This window comes from Phaethon aethereus (assembly GCF_964289735.1).
Source record: "Phaethon aethereus genome assembly, chromosome: 1".
In the NCBI taxonomy this organism is placed as follows: domain Eukaryota; kingdom Metazoa; phylum Chordata; class Aves; order Phaethontiformes; family Phaethontidae; genus Phaethon; species Phaethon aethereus.
Window position 1 is genome coordinate 148,373,540 of NC_138575.1, and position 24,534 is coordinate 148,398,073.

Here is a 24,534-nt window from a genome sequence, read left to right on the forward strand (position 1 = left end):
CTGGGGAAGCATTGCTATCTTCTCACCCTGGTTTTACTCTTCCTTGTGCATCTGCTTTTGGCCACCGAAACTGGATGCTGGGCCAGAGGGACCTTTGGTCTGACTTGGTACACTTATTTCTAACAGTTACTTCAAAGCACTTCATAGACTTATACTTAAGACAAAGTTCATCATTTGACATGTTATTGAGTTAGAAGGACCCAGATTTTTAATTACAAATGACTTCCAAAAGAGGGGGGAAAAAAAAAAAAAGCTTTTTTCTGCTATGACTCAGTTGTATAAAACTGTATAGAAAAATGAGCATTATGTGCAGATGTAATGAAGAGCAGTAAGCTTTATAAAAAACATTCTTAGAAATGTACCAAGCATAAACAAAAGATGATTTACAAATACATTTAGCCGTTCTTCTAGTCATCGTCAGAATCTGAATCATATTTCTTTCCTCTGATGGTCTTCTTATCTAACTTAGTAAAGCTTGTTCCAAATTTCTTTTGACTTTGAAAAGGTGGGTCCATCAAGTTTCCACTAGAAGAAAAGAGTAAGACATGTTGATTAAAGCCTTATTCATCCAGACAGTAAGTAGCAACTCTAATTACCTGTTTCCCCAGAAAAACATTGTAAGAGAACACAACTCCTACTCCCTAAAGCCACCCTAAGTAGCACTGCAGTGTTGCTAGCATAGCACATCCTGGACAAAATGTCCTGTAGTTAAGACAGGCGTGTGAGTGTAAACAGCACTTGTGAGTGGAGCTCTAGAGAAAAACTGTCTGAAAGGGCTTTTGCTGCAAATTGATCATGCTAAAGACAGACATCTGTAAGATTAAACAGTAACCAGGGAATTACAGAGAGGCTTTTCAAAACAAATGAGGAGCCAGAAGCTAACGTTTTGTAACAGGGACTTTGGAGTAGAAACAGATGAGTCAAAACTGGGTTTCGTACTACCAGAAGCCACCTTGTACTATCCCTGTCTAGGCCAGACTTCCCCATCAGACACTGCACTTCAGTTAAGGGAGCATGGAGGGATGAACACCTCAGTGTGCATGTATGACCCTGTGGGGGCTTTCTCACCAGCGTGTGGGTCCATGGATCATTGGGAACAGCAGGTGATCACATAAAGCCAGAACACCCACACTTCCTACAGCTAGGGGTGTGCAAAGAGGGGAATCCCCTCCCCTTGCTCAGTAAAGAGTATGCATGCTTTCACTCACATACCTGTGAGGCATTTGCGTCTAAGTGTGAGTGAATGAGCGAGCAATTAGAACCTTCTGGAATTAGCTATAGAAGGGCGTTTAGAAATTTGTAGGTATTAACATTTTGTAAATAACATTTTGCCGATATTGATCCTGAGTGTGCAGCTCACTGATTGCTAGTTAACTACATGTCAGTAATAAATCAATACACCACCTGAATCCTGATTTTGGTCAAACAATGTGACCTGAACAGTTTTTCCCCTAAATACAGTATATCCTTTCACCATCTGCTATCCCGCAGGTTGAAGGAAAAGAACTGTTTCTAGGCTCTGAGGAGGACTACCTCCTTTTCAGGAACTCCAGAGAGGGGGACATTATATTCAGAGCAGTGTGGCAATGCAACACTTGTGCATAAATGGATGTCTCCTGGAATGGATCTCCTGGGCTGTGCAGATACTGTGTCTCACTTTGCAAAGCCAGGGTACCAAACTCAGGGTCTGGCAAAATGAACGAAGAACGAAACAACTCCCCTGCTCCACGAGGAGCTAAAAGTGGAATACACAGTACTAATAAAGTCAAGTAGAAGTACAATTATGCCATAAGCCAATGTACTAACATACTAACATTTAGCAAATCCAATGCAGCTTGGTGCAACTCCACTGAAAGACTTCTCCCACAAAATGCTGTTGCTGTCTAGAATATATACCCAAGTTGCCTTTGACTCCTCCGCATATTTGCTTGTTACTGAACTGGGAAGCGGGTATTACCACTTGTTTTGAATTAGAAATTTCAGTCATTTCATCTGAAGCTCAACAGCTACTAAGCTAAATTGAACGGTAGTTTCTTTGTTTTTAAGATACAATATATCTCCTGCCAAAATTTGGAAATTAAACATTGAAATAAATTCAGAAAATGAAGTTTAAAATAAATTTTAAAAAAGGCAAAAGACATTCAAAACAAAAGACCAAAAGCAACCTAAAAAGATAAAGATGACATTTTAACCACACTGGAAAGCAAAGCAGAAAGTTCTGGTAAATGATTCTCCTGTAAAGTTAGGCTATCGTGCTGACAGGTATCTTCTTCTGCCTTTTATCCTGTAACCTTAAATGTGGGCATTTATGATGATTATATTGTACTGCTACATAGATAACTTACTTGCACTTCTGCAACTTACTTGCACTTCCTAATACTAAAAAACATATTTATGTATGTAATTCATATTCCTGTATGTAACATGGACTAAGATGCAGTTTAAGTATGACTTGCTCAGTTTTCTCTGAAGTGGATTAAAAATGCTTAAACATTACTGCATTGCAACTGTGACATCTAAGCATCTATAGCTGTTTTAGAAAGGGTTACATTAGATTACATTAGATGCATGACTCTGAGAGGCTCTATCAAAGCAGTATAGCTACTCTATACAGTTCATGGCAAGAACTCTGTATTTTACTACTGTACAAAAAGGACAACGTAGTGCTCATTATAACGTCTCAATGCTTTGCCAAAGAGATACTCTTTTCTTTCCCTTGCTAAAGTACACAGATTAAATAACTGGATTAACTCTCATGTGGCTTAAGCACACAACATACCAAAGTTACAAACTTTTACAGATTCTCCTGCCTGAAGCATGTTCTCCTTGCACTGTATCTGAAAATAAAACAATCACAAAACAATTAATTACCTGTAATTAATTATGTCTGCACAGCCTAATCTCCATTCTAAAGTCTCTGTAGTGAAGTCATCAGTGTTACCAAGATCAGTAAAGCCCACAACATAGTCTTGTGTTTTTCCATCTTTTACTAATGCTAGAGTGGGAATTACTTTGATGCGCAGTCTCTCGCACAAGAAGGGAGATTTTTCAGCATTTAATTTCAGGAATTTTGTCTCAACATGCTTTTTTGCCAATGCAGTCAAATGTTTGTCCATTATTTGGCACCTGTGAAAAAACCCCAAATATATAAAGTGTTAGAATGAATAAGCTGAAGAACATGTATTTTAGAGGCAGTTTAAAGGAACAGTAAAGAGCTAGTACTATCATGTTAATTCATCAGATATGACCTTTGAAATTAAGAATTTAGTTTCAAGAGAAACCGTGTTTCAAAGGTAGCTGGATTTAATGACTAACAGAATAACAGCCTGGAGCACCTTTATTGCACAGTTACCCCATCCATTTCTCTTATTTCTTCCTAACTGCTCCCACATACACCTAAAAGCCTCTCTCATTTCTTGAGGCCTGTATTTATTGATGAAATTTTCCTCTGACTTCTATTCTTTCTGCACTAGCTTCACTGCCTGTTCAGCTGGAAAAATTTCTCTATCACAAACTTCACATCTTCCTTCCAACCCAAAGATTCTATGATTCAGAAAAGTACTCTCAACATGTTGCAGCATTTTGGTTTTTTTCAGTCCCTACCGCCACAACTGAGATGCAGTGACTCACTGTACAGAGGAAAACAAAAAAAAAGTGATTTGCACAGACTGCTTCAGTAGTACTATAGGCAAAAATATTTCACTTTTCTGTTGCAATGGGATAGGAGTGAGCACACAATTATTGTTTCTCAGTTAACATGACAGCAACACGAACTGCTCAAAATACTTGTCAAATGGCAGAGATTTGTGACTTGTCACCTGCAATCTCAACTTTCTGGACTGTCATCTTTAAGTGGTTTGGCTTAGCTGCATGTACTCTGTGATGTGACTGTCCTTTAACTCAAGAGGAGAGCTGAGTAGATCAAAAAGCCAGAGTGGGCAAGGATGAAAGCAACTTGATACTGTGGTTGGTAAACCCGACACACTAGCTTCAATCTGGTTGTTAGCACGACACATTTTACAAAGAACTTTAGAGGAAGTTCTTTCTCCTGTCTGAGTGTACAAGAAACAAGAACTAAACAACCCAAACCTGTTCTAAGCTACTTTATTGCAGAGACAGTACAAATTCTTTGAGGAAATGCTAGCCAAATACAAGCGCTTCAGATATTTCTGAAACTTAAACATTTAACTTAGAAAATGTGGGACGCAGATACCTCACTGCATAATCAAGCTTTGACTTCTTTCAGTTTCTCACATTGAGGCTGTTTCAGTTTGTATTCTATAAGCTAGAGTGAACATAACACAGGGGTGGGGTGCAAAAACCCAACCAACCACAGGACAACTGGCTCCTCCTTCAACAAAGTACTCTGCAACTGCAGTTTAACAGAAGACATGGAGACAGATCCCCTGAGGAACAGCCTACAACCCAGAACATATGAAATTTTTCCAAAACCTTATTTTGGGTTCCTATTCTGAGTCAGGACATATTCTCAGATCTAGGTCTCTCACACCCTAAAAAAGTGACAGTCATAAAGGTACAGGTACAAAGGGAAAGCAGCTCCAACTGGTATCCACAGATCCTTTCATAGTAAAAGGTTAAATTCTGAAGATGCCTAGACAAGTTTTTGTTTATATTTTTATTTGCCAGAACTGTCCACAATACCTCTGTCAGGAATAACCAAAGTGATCTTTTTGAAATGCTGCTCCTGTACAATCACTACATTTACAGATCTGGCTCCCGCAAACTAAATCGATAATGAAACACAGCACTCTCAAATATTGTCAAAGAAGTTGTATATTTATATTCTAACCAACTATGTAACAGAGTATCAGTCATTGTCAAATTATGTCCAGATTAACTGGAATGGGAAAAAAAAATTAAAAAATAAAATGCCTTGAGACGGGTGCGAGATTTAGAAAATGAAGGAATTTGAATACTTCTAAAAAGGCCTATTTATTTGTGGGATTTGAAAGAACAAAAGAACATGTCTCTTTTTGTAGACATCTATAAACAAAGGGTTTCTTGAGCATAGCTTATTGACTATACCTGAAAGTTGTATCTCTGTAGAAGTGGCAAACCACATTTTTACTTTCTTTGACTTCTTGGAAGAAGTCTCTCTCACTTGGGATTTCTCTGTATTCTCCATGTCCTTTTGAAAGCCACTCCTTTTGGAAAACATGAAAGGAAGTAGTTAGTATGGAGTTTGTTAGTCCTGCACCTGTCATGCAAGCTCTATAGCTTTTAAGAATAATAAGAGAGGGGGCCTGTAGTGGAAACCCATTTCATACAGTAACAGAAGGAGAAACAAATTACTTCCCTCTTAGTTGTGTTTTGAAAATACGCAAATGCCACTAGGCTGGACAATACTTTTGGGTTGCCTCTTTCTCAATAAAAGAAAGGTGGATGAGCAGTAAAGCTACCTTACTTATTTGGAAATACAAATCTTGTACACAGCTGCACAAATTTCTGCAGTGCAGCCTCTCAGTAAGACTAGACTAGTTCAAAGAGAACACCACCAACAGAAAATTCTCAGCATTTCAAAACTACTAATTGACAGCTTGGGCTACTCTCTATAAAATGTTTTTGTACACTCAAAGAACTCTTGCCTAAAACTAATTCAAGTCATTACATGTATTAAAATGGATTTCTTCTAATTTTTTCCTCTATGAAAAAAAAAACAGTGAGAAAAAAGCCTACTAACTCACCTGCAACAGAAGATGCTTATCAAATAATACACTTAAGGTATCTTAATATGAGCCAGGCTTCCAGAAAACCATTCAGAAAACACATGCATACCATTATACAAAATACATGGAGAAACAGAGTTTCACAAGCTAAAATTTACAGGCAACTTCAAAAACCGAAGTTGACTGTAGTATATTAAAACAAGTATGGACTAAGCTAAATGATTAGAAGTAGTGCAGTATGACAGAACTGCCAAACACTTCAGTTTCTGGGAGGTATGGGGGGAAGAATTACATAAATCACTGTTCTTGATCTTGCAGTTTTGTCTTAGCAGAGTGAAAAAAAAAAAAAAAGGGTTTCCAAGCAAACCAAAAAGATCCTGTAAGCTAAATTAGGATAGAACAAAGAATGTCCTGAACATTGTACACATTAAAAATGCATAGAAGTATGAGCACATGAAGAAGTCATCATGATGCAAATCAAGAACTGACTTATCCTTCAACAGTGGGTATCCGTTAATTCCCGTCTGCACAATCCTATTCCAGGATACTGTGGCAGCTTATTCCTTTCACTGAGGAGTATCCTACTTCAAATTTGCGTTTGAAAATGCATGAGAATAACTTAAGACCAAGTGACATGAACACGTTTTTGCACGAGAACTAGCACGTGTTCACATCCAAGACTGTCCAAGTGTTACAACTTCTGAAAAAGCAAACCACTAGACTCAAATATAAACTGAAATTCTGAAGACAATTAAGTAGCGTGCCACTTTCTCCACTTCAGTGTTTAGAGAATCAAAGCCACTACCACTGCCAGTTCTCCAGCATCACAACCATGCCATAACATTTCAAAGCATGGCATTAGCTTTCATGGGTTCCACCACAGCCAGAGCATCTTCTGTCAACCCAGTCACCTCCCCCTGCAACCCAGTCTACTTCTTTGGTTAGCTTCGCTTAGATGGAGCAAAATCTATGGCTTCCCTCTTTACAATTCAGGTCTCACACCATACGTTACCAAAATTTTGGTGAGAACTATGTTCAAAGAGGCTTTTTGGAGAGCATAAAGACCACAATTTAGCATGAGGTATCAGGGACCAAAGCAGAATTTCTTTCCTGCAAGAATAAATGTGCAGTCACACAAAAACAACATTTCATTGGGTTAGAAGGAGCGGGACAAACGATTCCACCCTAGGAACAAGGAAAGACCCTATATGATTCCTCTACAAAATACCTTAAGAGAAGAGCATGCATCACTTACATGCCATAACTAATAATCTCCAGAACTCAGAAGCTTAAGGAGTCTAAAGGCTTACGATCAGGTTGCCTACAAGGCTTATGCTTCCAGATAGCAATGTTCAGTGAATACGGACATACTCAATTCTTTGTAGACACTCTTTATCCTATCCTTACTGTAAGGAGTCACAGAGGTTCTTCTCTCCCCCTGTTAAAAAATACAAAGCATGCACACATGGAGAGACACTCGCTTTCCTGGATAATTTAAAATTAGTAAGTACAGAAAAGGTGAGGGAGAAGAAAAAAAAAACAACCACCAAACAACCCCAAAACACTTTGTTCATATTTCCCTAGGATTTTCAAAAGGTCTGTTACACTGTACACATCAAGAGCCTATATTACTACAGGAATTACTTGTTTCTGCTGCTGGGCCTTTTTTAGTGCCTCAAGCCTCCTTTGTTTAAGGCATTCTAATTCGTCTTCATCCATTTGGTCCAGCTTCTGCATTTCAGCATCCAGATGCTCTTCCACAACCTTGGTAGTCTGAAGTATTTCATTCTCCAGAACTTTTTGAAGTATTTCAACAGAGGTATCAGCAGCCATCTTTAACTAGAAAGTGATCTCTTCAGAGCTGTGGAAATAGTGATACATTAAATGAACATTTATACAAACGCTTAATTAAAAGCCTGACCTCTCTTCCTTGCAGTTCACACTGCAGAGAAACAAAATGCTATGCTATTCAACGATAACAGTAGATAGTTTTTTTCTATACTGCAACCCCCTTTGGATAATACTTTCACAATGGACACAGATGGCAACAAACATACCAGTCAAGTCCAGCTCTCTCAATCCCAGAGGCAGCTGTTGAAAGTGCAGAGGAACCTGAAATTACTTGTCAATATAAAGAAGTAAAATTCACCAGTTCCAAAGGAACACTCATCCTTGAGCCAGATCCATGTACCTTTAATAAATATTCTGAAACTAGAAGATGCAGTTGGAAAGCTCCAAGCTGCTGGGAGGAGGTGTAACATGTCTCAGAATGAGTCTAAGCAATGTTCAGTATGTAAGCTTCCACCAGTAGTTTAAATGCAATTACTTTAAGTACCTGATGCATATAAGCATATTTAAATCTGAATTAACCTCCTCTCTCCTCAGCTAAAAGACAGACCAACTGCTCAACAGCAAACGCTTTAGGCCAATACACTACTTCAATTAGTACAAGAAAAGTGCTATTGCAAACACCACCCTATAGCAGCCAGCAAAAGGATTTAAAAGCCTCCAACAACAACTACTTAATCGCTGTGTAAAGAAACATGGCTAAAATAATTTTCTGTAAGGTTCCCCCTGCCCAAACACTTCAAAAGGCACAAAATACTAAGACTGGGGTGCATGAAGACCTGGGACAACATAATTGATTGTTTTCTCCAATAAACTTACTCTACAAAAAACTATCATTGTAATGAGTGACAGTTTTGAAATGGGGCAGCAGTACACAGTCACCCTAACCAGATTCTCAACCTGCAGGCCACAGATTTGATGTGCTGAATTTGGGTTCCACAGTACAATCAGCTGTATTTCAAAATAGCCAAACTAACTGTGCCACTGGCTTTGCAAACACCTTGCATACATAGGCAAGAAAGCATTTTAAGTAGGGATGGGCAAAGTACCAACATCACGGCAGCACTCCAAGTGCAATGAAACATCAGCAGTGCCAAGCCTACTGCCACACTCCACATGTGTCACAGCCAGACTTGCGCTGATCTGCTTCGCCTTGTCTTCAGTCCCCCTCCCCGAAGCTGCTAACTGCAAAGTCTTTCCGTGTTTTCTATCCGCCTTTCTTGTATTTCCAGCGGAAACAAGAACCTGGCTAGCGCAGCTCGGAGGCCACTAGGTCTTCAGAAGCGGGGGGAACCCTGCTCGGCTTGGCCAAAGGGAGGCTTGTCCTCCAAGAAAACAGGAAGGAAAACGGACAATCAATCCCAGCCAGTCTCCGCTAGCTATCCTCTCCGAGGTCCTCAGAGAGCTCCCCAAACCGTGGAAGCCTGGGTGCCAGCGAGCGTTTTCTACGCAGGAGGGGGCCTGCGCCCAAAGCCCGCTCCCGAGGGACTCTGCACCGCCAAGGGGACCGCGGCCCTGATCGCTCCGCCTGGGAAGGGCGCTGAGGGGCCCGACTCACACCGCCCGCCGGAGACCGCCCGCAGCGGGGCCGAGGGGCGCCGGCACAGGGCGGGACATCGCGCAGGCGCCCCGCGCCTCCGTAGGGCCGTTACAAACAACGGTCGCTTGTGCGTCCACCCGTCCGCCCAGCTCCTGACGAGCTCTCCAGGGAAAGCCTCGCCCTCCTCCAGCCACAGTCGCCCCCCGCCACGAACGGTCGAAGCCCCGACGCACAACCACCACTCACCCGTCCGCCGCGCCACTCCCCTCCCTGCCACGCCCGCCGCCCACGCCGACGTCTCGCGAGAACCGTGGCCGGGCGGGTTTGGCTGCTGCGTGCGCGCGCACGCCGCGCTCCCCGACGCATTCATTAGCCAGGGCGGCGGGTGCGCCCCTACGGCGCCGGTGCCCAGCGCGCATGCGCGGCGCCAGGAGGGCTGTTGCACCCGTGGGAGGTGCGTCTGCCGGTAGCGGGACTCACCCGTGGCCGCTGCCCCTGCGGGAACTGCTGCTGCCGGGACGCGCAGCCCACCCACCTCCCGTTCCCCTAGCGACGGCGCTCCTCCCGGCATGCGCGGCGGCTTTCTCCCCCTGCTTCTCCCCTGCCCCGCCGCGTGCGACCGCAGCGGGGCGGGCTCGTGGCGGCAGCTGAGAGGGCTCCTGGCCACCGCCTATCTCGGGGGGCGGCTCCTCCTTGGGGTTGGGCGTGTGAGGCCGAGCCCCTTGCAGGGAGTCGGGGCGCGGCGGGGGCGTAACGGCCGGGAGCCGCAGGTGTGGGCCGGGCCCCGCGAGCGATGTCGTGAGGTAAGGGCGGCCCCCGCGGCGCTTCAGCGCTACCCTGCACCGGCCGCTGCGCTCGGGAAGGTGAGAGGCGGCTCGGCCGGGCCGCTCCGGCAGTATCGTTGAGAAGACGGCTGTGTTGGAGTCGCCAGGGCTTGCCGTCTCTTTGCCCTTCTTGTAAGTGCGCTAGAAGATCCACAGAGGTTTAAATAATGGGATATTAAAGGGTATTTAAAAAAAAAACCGCAAGTGTTCTGCTTTCTTGTTTCCTGGAAATCTGACTCCCCGGTACTGAAGTGCGGGGCAGGAAGATAAACCCTTGGCTTTATCTGCGGTCCACTGGGAGCCTGTGTGGGAGAAGCTGATAAGGAGTTAGAGCTGTATAAAGGCAGAGAGAGTAGGAAGTAAGGATTTTAAGGAGTGAAGCAAGATAGAGGTGGCAGTCCTGAGGCTGAAAGATGAAGAGAAGTGAGGCTTGCTCTGTCTGCAAAAGGAGTTATTGTAATGAGGTGATGACAGCAACAGAAAACGTGCAGTGCTCAGAGAGCATTAAATAGCGTGATGCTTGTGATCCCTGTGACCACTTGAGAAACGGGGGCAGGAGGAGGTGGGGTTGCACCTCCGAGCCCCTCTGCCGTAAGACACACTGTTTGCTGTCTCACTTCTGTGCTGTGTTTCTCCGAGTATGGGCTGTCTTCTCCCGCCCCACAGCAGCAGTGTCCAGGCTCTGCTGTGAGAGAGCACAGCAGCCCTTCAGCTCTCAGTGCTGCAAGGCTTCTTGCAGGAGAGAGGAAGGAAAAGCGTTGTTCAGTGAGAAAATCCGGCGAGGGGGGAAGGAAATACCATACTTCTAAATGTTGCTGCCCGGCGGCCAGCCTTCCTGCAGGGAAACCTCTTCTGTCCCCAGAGCAGAAATTTGATTGCTGCCTCTGCACCGAGCTGTAAACCCACGCCTGCTGCCTCTGACCCCCTGTTTCGGCAGGAGGCCAGTCACCACAGGGGCAGATGGCGGACTTCCGTTGTTCGCGCTTCACCTCTGGCAGTGCTGGGGATGAAGGACTGGCAGAGCCAGGCGAAGGGCTGCGGGAGTGCAGCTGGCATGCGCGGAGGGGGGGCAGTGAGGCCTACCGGGCAGCGCTTGCTGGCGTGTCCCGCACCTGAATTACCACCCGCTTGCCGTGCTGCTGCCGGGCAGCATAAAAGCTTTCCTCTTGACTTCTCTGTTTCCTCACTTTGACCTAGCTGTCCCGTTCGCTTCCGGATAACAGCTTCCCAAACGTGTTTCCTTTATTTTGGCTATCTGGTCGGTTTTTGTGGCCAAACGGGCTGTGATCCTGCCAGGAGTTCTGGGGCTCTGCGCAGCCCTCAGGGGGCTGGAGGGCAACTACGGATTTCGGGCATCACATAGACGTTTTCCAGGCTGCCCGAGGACCAGACTGATGGAAAGAAAGCAGATTTCGAGAAGCCGGTCGCTGCGAGCCCCGAGACCAGCCGTGTTCCCTGGCGAGGGGGAAGCCGGCGCTGGCCCTCCCCTTCCCCGCCCCTGCCCGGGCCGGGCCAAGCAGCACCGCCTGTTCCCCCTCCGGCCGGCAGAGTGGCGCCAGCGCGCGAAGGCGCCGCTCGACCGGCGCCGCGGCCGCCGCTCGTGTCGCGTGCGCAGCGCGGGGCAGGCCGGGACGGCGGGGGCGGGGCAGGCGCGTGCGCGGCGCGCGGCGGGGCGGTCGGTGGGGGCGGCTTTACCATATGCGCGGGGCTGCGCGCGGGCAGCAGGGCAGCAGGGCAGCGCTGAGGTGAGGGAGGAGCGCGGGGGCCGCCGCCATGGGCAAGAAGCAGAAGAACAAGAACGAGGACAGGTAGGGCGGCAGCGATCACCTCCCCTTGCCCCCTCCCCGAGCCGCTGACAGTCATCGGTGGCGGCGAGCGCCGGTACCGCGGCGCTGAGTCAGGCCCTGCTGGGGCTCGCGGCCTCGTGAGAGGCGGCGGGCAGGCGGGGCTCTCTAGGCCCGGCCTGTTGGCCGTGCGGCGTCGGACCGGGAGTCCCTGTCGTGCCCCTCTCCTGAGGAGGGTGCGGGGGAGCGGCACCGGTTGTACGTGCGGGCCGGGCCGGCGCCGGAGGCCTGAGGAGACGTCGGCCGCGGGGGGCGGCTGGGTGTTCCGCGGGCGGTGGGGCGGGGGGGCTGGCGGCCGTCGGCGGGAGAAACTGGGCCGTTGGCGCTGGAGCGGCTGCGTTGCTGCGGCCGTCTTTGCGCTTCCCTGAGCCTCGCCCGGGTTCTCGGGGAGTTTGCCCGGGAGGAGTCAGGGGCAGGCGGCCGCTGGTGGTGGGCGCAGACCTCGACTGTCAGCTAAAAATAGATGCTTGGTTCTACTGCAATGCATGAAGTGGGTTTTTTTTTTTTTTTTCCTTTTTAATGGGAGGCAGTGCTACAGATAACGCTGTATAACTTAGTGATTTATGTATGTTTCATAAACGCAGATGTTAGATATTTTAGTGGTTGGAGGCTAAGAGGATTGCTTCTATGGCTATGTGCATATCGTCTTGGATACTGGCCCCGATCTGTGAACTTTTTTTGTGTGTTAGAGATTCTTATAATGGCAGTTATATTAACCATATGGAACACTGACTGAATAATGTGTATATATACACTAGCAGAAGAGAACATATTGTTCCTTGCCACTGTAAAATAATAAATACAAAGATACAATCAACTTGGAGCGTGTTTTTAGTCATTAATACTGACAAGGAGTTAAATGAAAACAGACATATTAAAATATGTGTGAACTAGAAACTACAACTTTTTTTCCTTATGTAGACTGCTCATTTTGTATACACTTTTTGAGTCATTGTTTCTTTTACAAAAGTACTCTCTGTGACAGCTGTCTAACAAAGTTAGAGACGCTCTAAGCATTTCTCACTATCTAGATGTGTATTGCATTAAGATGATGTTAGTGACTTAAGGTTGTTGCTGAGTTAGGGTGTAAACTGTTTTCGATTCTGTGGTCCTTTCTGGATAATGAGTATTTTGCTAGTAAGGTATTTTGCTCATTTGACTGTTTTAACTCGCACCTTTTGCCATACCAGCTATGCTGCTTTGTAGTGTCTGTTGTTATCGGCTTGTTTCGCAGGCTGTATTTCACAGGTTTATCTTGGGAGCAGCTCTGGCAAGGAGATGAGTCAAGTGTGATTTGAGGAAGAAGAGGGAAAGGTCGGATCTTTGTGCTCTAAAGGAAAGAAGGCCTAGTGCTTGTCTCTGTACGTGGTGTGGTAGGTGCCAGAATCACGCAAGAAGCCTTTGGGTGCTGCAGCACTGCTGCTCGGGGCCCTTCCCAGTGACAGCAGCTGGTGTGCAGGGGATGCTTTGAGAGTCTTGGTGTCTACTGAATGCCTTGTTCTCTTTGTGTATCTCAGCATGTATTTCTGTGTGTGTGTAAATTACTGAGCACGGGCCTCTTCTGGGTGCTATGTGCAAAATCTCATTTATGCCTAAAAAATGGAAGTGTACCTTAAAAGAGAGGCCAAGAAATTATTGTTAAAATAATTGAAATCTTAAGAGCTTAATGATTATTAATTCAGATCTAATTGTTGCAAAAAAAAAAAAAAAGCAATAATGCAGTTAAAGTAGTTAAGTTTACCATCTCACTGCTTCTCTTAGTTCTAAGGTCAGTGATTTCCTTCTGGTGGTGGTGAGCTGTTGCAGCAAGTTGTCCACATCAGGTGTTCTTCACAAGGAGCAACGTGATCGTTTGTGTTGATGGTTTCATCTTCCTCACTCTAGGATCCACTTGAGATCACTTTATATGCTTGTTTACATGCTTATATACCTTTTGCTTTTCATTGGTTTGCAGCTCTGTGTTATATCCAAATATGTAAAAAGCACTATTTCTTTCCTAAAAACAGTTTTGTCCAGGTCTGCATTTCTCTTGACTGGCCACTGCTGAGTTGTGGGGTGTCCAGTGCCAAGCCCTGTACAGGCCATCTCTGTTTATCCCCTGCTGGTGCTCCTTGCTGCTGCATCCTGTGTCTCATCTTCTCAAGGCCTCTGCTACCATACCAGACCTGTGTTTCTCTACATCATTGTTGTAGAGTTGTGAATATCTCCTTCTATAGAGAGTACTGCTTGTTACTGCTGTCTGTATGAAACTATGGTTGCAGCATGCCTCGATAAACAAAAGTAAAACCAATTAGGCATAGGCACCTGGTCAGTTAGAGAAATTGCTGTCACAGCTAAATCAAGTAACAGTTGCAGGCGGGTCAAGAAAAGTTCAGCCAAAGTGAGCCTGACAGGCTTTAGTCCTAAGGCCTTGCAAATGCAGTACAGGGCTTATGGACTGCCACTAGCAGTGGCAATACTGTGTTACAGGGCTACCTGGTTGTATGGCAGTGGGACGGATGATGTGGAAGAAGAATTCTAACAGATACGTGTTTGAGGAGGACAGGATGGGTAGACGGGGTGTATTTTACAGCAGGGAGTTTGAGGGCATGGGAGTGAGGGTGAACCTGGAAGGACAGTGATGTTTTGCAATAAGGTCTGTCTGCGAAGTAACTTCATCATCTGGTGGTGTTGGTTCTAGCTGATACCCCTGTTAATGTCAGGTTCCCTTGAGGAAGAGGCTGCATCATGTATCTGCATCTGTAGCTTGAAGTTGGAGTCCAACATCCCCCATCAGTCTCCCTTCCATTCCCTGTAGAGTGAGAGAGGAATGGCATTTTGTAATCAAAAGCTTCCAGTCAGTTTTTCTTCCTGCATCTTCTGTTCTGTGCTATGAAGTGTTACTTGTTTCCGCCTCCTTTTCTTCTCTGCTTTCCCCACAACTACATTACAGATACAATCCCTTACATCCCTTTTGGCTGCAGCTCCCAAAGCAGGTGGCAGCTCATGGGCATAACTTGCAGCGGAAGCATGTGGGAAGATGCAGGTGGTATGTCTGTGTTGTGAATATTGGTTTGAGAATTGATGTGACAGGACGGAGATTTTCTGCTTGCCCGTACTGAGACAAATTATGGAAGGTACAAGTCATCTTTACTCTGCTCTTCTCCCCTCACCCTCCCCAGCTTTGACTTCTGTTGTGTAGTTTCTGCTGAGTACAGTAGAGATCATACTGATGAGTATTGATATACGTTTGGGAAGTGTGCTAGTAAATGAGCATGAGGATGAATTTTGTCATGGGAACAGGGTATAAGTACATAGGGACAAGACCCTGAGCAAGGTGATAGCTAGGGTGCACAGGGGAAGAATGGGAATGCAGGACTGTTGTCTGTTATTGAATACAGATTATTCAGATACACCTACAAAATCTGTTTCTACCATACCAGCATCTCTGTTATGCTCCTCTGGAACTCTACTAATTGACTCCTGCTGCTTCATTGCTGTGCATCTGTCGATGAAGAACACGTTTATCTACAATGGTCAGATAGATGGTCACTGTAGGAAAAACTCAGTGGGGTGTGCTAGGGAGGTGCTTTGTAAAGGTGGAGAGTGTCTTGGGTCATAAATAGCTTCTAAGCCATATGGAACTTGCTTTAATTGTTTCCACTTAGGAATTTTTATGGTTGTGTTGATCACTCATTTTCAAATGAAACTTCATAGCAAATATTTCAATACAAATATGAAGTATCTGAATTTTCAGGCTTTCCTAATGGAAGAGTGGGTGTTCTGATGTGTAGTCTAGTTCCTCCAGGGAGTGATGTGTTATGCTTTTGTTCTTGGATAGAGCTGTAATGGCAGAAGGTATGTCAACCTTCTACCCTGCTGTCTTTGTGCCTTTAGTATAGGATTTTTTTAAATGTGTGGGAAGAAAGGTTGTTGTAAACTACAGAACTGTGCTTTGAATTCAAGCCTCAAACTGCTGCTCTAGATTTCCAAGTGTGTATGCTATATGCTGTATGTTACAAATTATTTCCTGCCTGGAATGTGGATCTTTCCCCTTGATGGTGTTAGCTTTTCATGTGTTTTTCTTCTTCTTACAGCTTTAAGTCATCTTCCTCTTCCCTTAGTAGCTTTCCTTAGCTTCCAGTAGGTAGTCTTTAGGTGTGTTTATTCTTGTGCCCTTTAATATTGTGAACTGTTGCCTAGACATACCACTTTGATCATTCATGCATATTGCTTTAGAACTTACAGGTGCCAGCTGTGATTCTGCAGCCAAGAGTGAACACTGCTGCTAAAATAAGACTTACAGTGATGTTGCTGATGCTATATATTGCTTTCTATTCTGCAAATTAAATTGCTGGCATTGTCTACTAGTTGTTGTATTTGGCTCTTTTTTTATTAGTGTGTTAAGTAAAATCCTCTTAGTGTTGTGTAGGAAAGTTCTGTGAAGGCTAGAAAGCCTACCAGCACCTGTAGTTCAGAAACATTCTGTACACCAGAAAATTTACTATAACTGTGTCTACTTCTCAGAAATTTCAACAAGCAAAGCTTTCTGCAGCTCTGTCAAGGAGAACAGCTGATTAAACCCTTGAAATCGCTACTTTGCAAATATAATCTGGAAGATACCAGGATTTTGTACTGAAAGATGAAGTAAAATAATGTAAAATAATTTCTCCATTACAGAAATTTATTGCCCTGTTCTATGCAGATTTATATTTGTTACCTCCAAACCTATAGTTTTTAACACAATCATTTCACATTTATAAGAGAACTATTTTTATACATTTGTTGGATTTTTTTTTTTTTAAGCAAATCATATTGTAAAAAGGCTGTAAGGATCTTCAAATACTTGTGGTAATGGCAATGTAAACCAGAAAGCACTGCAATACGCTGAGTAGATTGTTAGATGCGGCTTTTTTTGTTGAAATCTTGATTCTCTTCATCTGTTACCATCATGAAGGCATCTAAATCTTATGTATACATAACTACTGCTTATGAAAATAGTACATTGCAAGCCAGCAGGAATTGCAGAAACTGTTCTTTCAGTTCTCTGAAGATCTCTGGAAAGCATTGCTCAGAATAGAGAGGTTTATGGTAAGTTAAACTTTGCTGTTGTTGTTGACACTAATAATATCAAGCCAGACAAGCTGACAGCTCTACATACCTTTGCTGGCTTTAATCGCATTAGTACTGTCATGTTTTTCTGACTCTGGGCTCATACGCATCGCTGTACATTTGTTCTGTGCTGTTCATCACTTAAAAACTCCCTAGGAGTGAAGGTCACAGTTCTGGACAGAATCTCCAGTTTACTAACTTTTAATGCTTGCATAATATTTCCTTTCCTCCTCCCTCTGACTCCCTCCACAAAAATAGTCCCCTAGACCGGTAGAGGGAATAATTTGTGTGCAGAAAAATTATGTAGGCACATAACTAATTTAGTCATTAAGTTTGGCTTGCTAAAAAAGTACACTGCAACCTAGTGGGTGTTCTGGTCTGAAAGCATTTGGTATCTTATGGATGATGTGTGTTTTGATGATCCTGGTTTTTACAGCACTGATTACTTATTCTTCCCATATGTAATTTTTTTTTTTATTTTACAGTTTAGTGGAAATTTTAAACATGAGTTTTCTGTCTTGACACTGAAATGTATTACTTCATCTTATAGCATGCTTCTAAAAAATTGGTTTTAATTATAGTTAATGTAGGTGGGCATTCTTTGGTTTTCAGGATTATAGGCAATCTAAAGTGTATTTCAGGAAGTATTCTGAATGGTATTTTTGTGATGTATTTTGATTTTATACATATACATAGTATATGGAAGTTGTGAAACACTGGACTTGGGGATTATTTCTGTCATCTTTGCACTTTTTCTAAATGAACAAAACCCAAAAGAACTGGTTTAGGACCGAATGTTGGTTCTTTACTTAGTGTTTCATATTCTGTGCTTTTAGTCATCTTGTTCTCTTGGGACATAAACACTTAAACTGAACCTTGAAGAACTGCCTTCTTCCTGAGCTCTGTGTTGCCAGCTAGTAGCCACAACAGAAGCTTTTTATCTTGAAGTTTTGCTGTATCTTTGTTTAAGTGGGAATTTTAGGTTGTGGCGAGGTTTTTTTAATATTTTCTTTTTTTTTTTTTTTTAAATCTGGGTTTTATAAAGGAGACTTTCTGTTTTTCTAGAATCTGTTGGGGGTAAAAGTTATGTTTTCTGTATCTTTTTCAGAAGGTTTTGCTTAGGTGATAATTATTCTACTGTTCTTTTTCCCCAGCCAAACTTGAAAGAGAAGGCATGACTCTTTAATATTAAAAATGGAATCATTGCCTGGGGAGCCTGAATAAAAAGCAATTACCCTTTTAGTCAAGTTTTACTTCCTTGCTGTCTCATGTAATTAGGTAGCTTCACCAGCTTCCTTCATCTTACTAGGGAAAAATAGCTAAGGTGTAGTTTCACATCACGCTTAATTCAGTTTGAGCTGTCAGACATTTCAAATGTTGTGGTCTTACTCTTGCTGTCCCCAGCTGCATGCTGTAACTGCTTCTATTGCACTGGATTCAATGCTTATGTGCTCACACTACAACTCAGGTGTGTGATTTGATCTGCCCCCCAAAAAAGTGTTTACTGCAAGGACTTGTGGCTGCAGAGATGAGAGGGAAAAGCGTGGCTGGGAATGGGGAAGGAAGTCACTTCTCCCCTCCCCTGCCCCATAGCTTGAGGAAAAGGCAAGGGGAGGGCGGCTGGGGCTGTGTGTTTTTGTTTTTTTTTTTAAACTTTTTTAAAGCACCGTCAGCTGCAGTGGTGTGTTTTGCATAGCTGGTGCTCACATGGACACTCCCTCACTTCTTGGACTGAGGAAGGAGTGCAGTTTGTTCTTTCTTGAATTTCCAACTGTCTCAGGCATATGTAACTTAAATGTTTTCAGTAGGAAAAACAAGGTGGCTGCTTCTATTATAAAAAAAGTTTGTGATGTTCACATTCTTTGATGGGTAAGAAGGAGAAAAAGGTCATGTTTTCATGTTTTGAATAGCCTTGCTGAGCCAGCAGATGCTTGCATTTTCAATTTCATAACTCACTTAAAGAACAAGTTTGATTTTGGGCAATTAAATAACTACTTCCAAAGTATGTTCTGTAGCATTTTAAACCAGTTGCTCTGAAAGAACTTTTTTTGAGGTGAAAATGCCAATTTATCTTAATACCTGCAAGTAAAACTACAATTATGCCAGTCGATATTGGTAACTTGCTAATTTTGAATAAGCTTGTTTTTAGAAATGTATCCTTTATTACCGGGCTTACAACTCACACAGAGGATGGGTGACGTGCTTTAGGGGAGTAATGGTAAAGACCTGTCTAAAAGTATTAGTTTTACTTGGTCTAAAACTATTGCGAAACTAAACACATGGAATCAGATGGTTCAGCTTCTTTTCAGTCTTTTTGAAGTTCAAGGGCTTTTTTTTTTTTTAAGCAAAAGAAAATGACTTAATGACAGTGATGTTCCTTTGAAGGTGGTTAGAAGTGCTGGTGTCATGTAAATGATGAAATATCTCCCAAGTTGCCTCAGCAAAAGTGAGTTGCCCGATTATGTAGGAATGTGGGCAGTGAGTTCACAGTAGTGATGCAACTGTCTTGCTGTGTCGACTTACTGACTCTTCTGCTCCATGCACATGAATGGTGTTTTTTTGTGTCTGGTTTTGATTGTGCAGTGTTCTCTGACATTTGAACTTCATCTTTACAGACAAAGCTTAAAACCAAGCCTAACTGAAATATTTTTAGTGTAATTTGACTTAGTTTGTTATCTCAGCTGTCAGATGAAGGCAAACTTTAGTAATCATATTTGTGTCTGTCAGGGCAGTGGATCAAAATGTACTTGTAATCTTTGAGTCCACATGTACCTTTTAGTTTCAGCAGGAGAGTGTTATCCCATTGACTTTGTTTGCAAAGCTGGATGTTGGATTTCCAGTAGTTAAGGGCTTGTTCTCATTTTAAGCTGAATTCTTCCATTTAATTTCTGCAGTTTCATTTAACTGATTTCAGTAGAGTCAAATTGATGTAAATGAGTGCAACCTAGCTCCTTTGTATACTACTAATTAATGCTGTTGCTCCACTCTTTCAGTTCGTGTATGGATTATAAGTTTCCTTTGCTCTCTGTCTTACTGCTGCCTAGTCAGAATGTCATCTCTGTCACACGTAGATGCACAGTGCCTCTTTATAATGAAGTTTTGCCCTGCGTTTGGGAATGTGTATTGTAGACACTATAGTAAGTGTAATCAAAGTCATAATTGTGTGTGGTCTTACAAAAGAGCATGAGGAAAATGTGCATGTTTGCTGGTGGTCTTGCAAATATAATATGCTTGTCTGCTATCAGAGTATCTGTGAAATGCTGTTGGTGTCAGCTGACTTGCAAGGCTTCAGTAGAACCTGCACGGACAGCTGGAGGAGTTTGTTTGGCAAAGAAGGGCAGTTAAGTATTTCAGCTGCAGAAGTTCACTGAGCAAAGAAAAAATGCTAAAAGTCTATTGACTCGTATTTTGATAACTGTAGTCCTGTCTTCCCTGCATTTGGCCTTGTTTTCTGGGGCAATGCCCAGGAAGTGTTTCAGGTTTCTATGCCTAGATTTGCCTGTTACTGCATGCAATATAATCTCAGTACCTGTCCTTAGTACAGAAGCTTCACACTATGAAAATCCCTAGTGATTAAATATATTAACTATGCCAGTAGTTGGAGTAATTTTTCTTAATCTTCCATGTAAGAGAGAAGTGATAGATAATTAAAATGTGCTTGTAACTGCTCTGAAATACTTCGCCAGGAAGCTCTGGTGGTTTTTATCTTATTTCAAGTTTTAAACTTACAATTCTGATTTGGAGCATGAAATTTCCATTCTGGTGAGATGTGCACTAATTAACACCTGCAATATTCTAGACTGCAAAAGAAAAGATAAAACTTCAAAATTACATCTCACTAATTGCGCACAAGTGTTAGGAAATATGACGCTTTACAGTTTGTTTGTAAGCAAAATGGCAAAGCATATGCCCTTAAAAGACTAAAGCAAACCTTAGTATGTGGAAACTAGGATTAATGTAAGCTTGAACATCTGTAAATCAAAGCTTGTGTTAGGGTGAACTCTGGTCTCATGATGGCTTTCACAGGGAATTTCTAGGTTCTGGCTGTTGCAGGCCATTGCATCAGAAAAAGAGCTTGTTCCAAAACCGTGCTTGTTTCTCATGTTTTAAAAAGCACCTCCCCCTCCCTGCCCCCTGATCCCCCTCCAAAACAAAAATCCCAACACCTTAATGTATGTGCTATTTTAGTAATTTTTTCGGTAGATGCTATGTAATAGCTGAGGATTTGGTTTATTTTTTTTTACTGAGGTTCTAGTCTTGAATATTGTTTCCTTGCTGTACTAGCAAGAGAAACACTGCAATGTTTGTTTTTTTTCTACAGACCGTGCATCTATCAGTCACGAGGTTTTTTCCACTTTTCTGACTCAATAGCTTGCAACTGTGTGGGATCTTATAAGTAGGAGAGCTACTGGCCATCTTTTTACAGCTGACTGAGCAGTGGTAGGTGACAGCTCTTCATTTATTTCCTAACTCTGCTTTAATCTTCACACTGAAAATGTTTCATACTTTCTCTTATAGGCAGGATTTGAAATTGTAGCTTTATTTGTCACTGGCTTTGCTTAACATGTAACACAAGTAGCTTGGGTTGTGTTTTAGACTGTTACTTTCTGTTACTGAAAAGCCTGATTTGATGCTTTGATTGCATGAGAGGTGTTGTTGAATTTTCTTTGTTGCCTGTGCTCGTTGTAAAAATCTCTACACGCTTACCTGGGATGATCTTGGTATATTTGATTCTGGTTTGGTACAGAATGGTGTGCTAGTACAGCATTTAACTAGTGACCCAGTGAACATTCAGGAATCTAGTCACAAGTGGCTTTCCCTGTGTAATGCATATTTTCAGTAGTTTATGCAGACAACTTGTACTAGAACCCTTTTGGCAACAGGTGTTTTCTTAATGTCATTTCTAGGGCAGTAAGGTCAGTATTTTTCAATATAAAGTACATGAATGTTTCTATACGCTACTTTTAAGATGCTTTGGAATATTTAGAAGTTTTACATTGCTGTAATCCTGCTTAAATTGCAAAAGTCAGTGAAATCATGTAGGGGAAATGTAGAGCACTTTTTTTTGAATCAGTGATGTAATTCTAAAGAAAAATCATTTTGCTTGGTATCTGAAATGGGATCTCTGCATACTTGTTATTGATTACTGCCATCTCCTTAAATTAGGCTGACTGCTATGTCTTCTCCCGCTGCATATTTTTGCCCTGTATTAGGCACAGACCTCCATGGAGGAATGTCTGCAGCCATTTAATGTTTTGAAAATTGCTTGTTGAAGTTTGAATGAAGTACACAAGCCTAACTCTCGCTGTAATTTACTGCACTGAAATGCTGTTTTAGCAATATCAGAACTCTTTCCTTATCTGGCAGCAAAAATAGAGGCTGCGATCAAAAGTATGTGAATAAGAAAGGTGGCTTAGGCATCACTTGTGAAACTGAGACAAAAAAAATTGGAGCAGTAACCCCTTCTCAGCAGTGCAGTAGCACTTTGCTTTTGTTTTCATGCTTTCCAGACCTCCCTGAGCCTCTTGTGCTGGGGAAACATGGGGTTATCTTGGTGTGTGAAGCAGATCAACAGCAAGCCTCCTTTGAGTCCAGAGCATTACGAGCTTGAATGGCCTAAGGTAGTGACACTGTGAAGTCTATATATGAAGCATTCATGCGAAAGCAATTTGAGGACAGAACTGAAAACTGTTTGACCATACTGGTGCTTTCAGGTTCCTGTATCGGGCACTGTTAGGGTTGGTGTTAGGACCCTTGTAAAGGTTGCATGGAGGGGCAAGAGAAGCTGTGTGGAGACCTTTTGGAGGACTTGGAGGAGGAGGTTGTTCCTGCCAGAGTTTTTGTGTTTCTGAAACATGTGTTTGGGGAGTGCTTAAAAAACTTACAGGAGAAAGTTCCTAGGTGTATCTTCCAATACCAATAGGAAAGAAGCTCTCCTGTTATGTGTCTAAGTGCAGTGGGTTCCCTATGACATAAGAATCTCCTGGAAAGAGAGGGAGGGCACCTTCTCAATCTTCTTTTCAACTTTCTTCTGTTATGAAATCCTAGTGGAATATTATTAGAGTTTTAAAAGGCAAGGAAATTCAAGGTCACTATGGGAATAAACTCTTAGTAATGGAAGCCAATATTTGAATTCCTTGGCTTTCCAATTATATTCTTGCTTTACAGTTCTTAAGAAGAATTATAACTGTATATATTGCTATATATATAAGTGCATGCAGCCTTAATTTTACTTTTTACTTCACCAAGGCTCAAATGTTTGAAGCCTGCTGTGTCACTTCATAGTAAATGGAAATATAGTGGAAAGTATGGATTTCTCAGAAACCATTGACTGTTAAGCAGTGGAAGCCAAGGTTGGAAAGGATCTCATACTATATTTATGCCACTATTGTGACAGCTGAACAGTCTTCATTATTATTCTTAAACTGTTCTTGCTGGTGGGTGTTAAAGCTTAATGTCTGTGATTTAGTTTTTTCAGTATTTGATTTGAGATTTTTTTTTTACCCCCAAAGACGTTTTCTTCTTCAAGGCTCAGTTGAAGTGAGTTGATTTAAAAACACATAATCCCTCACCCCCTTAAAGCCTGTGTCCTGGAAAACATAAGGTACCATAAGCATCCTCTTTGCTAATAGCATAAAAAACCCCATGTGTGTTATGTTTGGACATAACTTTCTGCAAAGTTACAATGTGAAAAGTCAGCCTTGAGAATATCCATGTAAAATATAAGCTGTTTAAAGGCTGAGCTCTTTTTAATATGTACACAACTATGTGGTTAAGATCCTGTAGTATTGGGAGCAATATGGCCATAGGAGTAGTGGTAGTGAAGCTTATATTTTGGTCTCTTCAAACTATTTTAGGGTTTGGGTTGGGATTGGGTTCAATCTTCTCCATTAACTCCTAGAGTAGAAGGAGGTGACCAAATGTACTTAATAAACTGATACGCTGCCCTTAATGCAAAAAGAAACATGAGGGCCTATGTGTGGGCCTGGATGGAATATAGTTAGCCTGATTATTAGGGCTTTAACTCTAGGTGTAGAGATGATTGACATTTTTATTTCAGCTGTCTATTCTACCCCCAGTGCACAGCCAGTTAAACTGCTCATAAAAACAGCTCTTAGAACTGTTGAAACATCAAGTCAGCTGTTCTTAAGGTGGAAGTAGCCAAAAAGTTTATTCTTTCCCCTTGGGGAAGGTGAAGGTTGGTTTAGAAATCTTGCATTAACTAATGGAGAGTTATATTTCTTTGAGAAATGTATTACTTATCATGTCAGCACATAAGAAGTACTACTAGGTATATTCAAGGCGTGTTTTTTCTTCTCTTGACTAAAAGTAAGTATCTCTGGTGATAAAGATGCTGTACAGTGAAGTGCTTCATTGTGCTGCTTTTTATTTGGTTTGTTCAGTCTGTATAGAAGAAAATTTAAGATCTTAAACACAAATAATCAATCTTGGCCTTTAAAAAAAACCTGCATTGTTGCTTACTTTGCTATTGTCACATATAGATGGTGTTTGGTGACTTGCTTATGGCCAGTATTTGGGAAAAAAATGGGTTTGTGAATGTCAGCATTCACTTAAACTTGTAAAATTATTCTCTCAGCCCTCCTTTTGGAGAGGGAAACACAACTTAGACTTACTGAATTTTAGAATATTTAAAGGAATAATTAAGCACTTGATTTTCTTTATTAGTATTCAACTTCTGG

The 24,534-nt window shown here is 42.5% G+C and overlaps 2 protein-coding genes across 3 annotated transcripts in view; one reads left to right on the plus strand and one right to left on the minus strand.

Moving 5' to 3' along the window:
- Positions 1-407: 407 nt before the first annotated feature.
- On the minus strand, positions 408-7,520 carry TXNDC9 (thioredoxin domain containing 9; the record flags this gene model as incomplete). The annotated part of the gene is made up of 4 exons (XM_081999239.1): positions 408-525; positions 2,872-3,126; positions 5,047-5,165; positions 7,332-7,520. The coding sequence occupies 4 exons, from the start codon at positions 7,518-7,520 to the stop codon at positions 408-410; spliced, it is 681 nt and encodes a 226-aa protein (XP_081855365.1).
- A 4,152-nt stretch (positions 7,521-11,672) lies between these two features.
- The window catches only part of EIF5B (eukaryotic translation initiation factor 5B), a gene marked incomplete at both ends in the record, with an annotated part of 36,250 nt that continues 23,388 nt past the window's right edge, over positions 11,673-24,534 (plus strand). For both annotated transcript variants that reach the window (XM_082014269.1, XM_082014268.1), the window contains one exon: positions 11,673-11,707. In XM_082014269.1, the coding sequence (XP_081870395.1) occupies positions 11,673-11,707 (35 nt within the window). The remainder of the gene's footprint in view (positions 11,708-24,534) is intronic.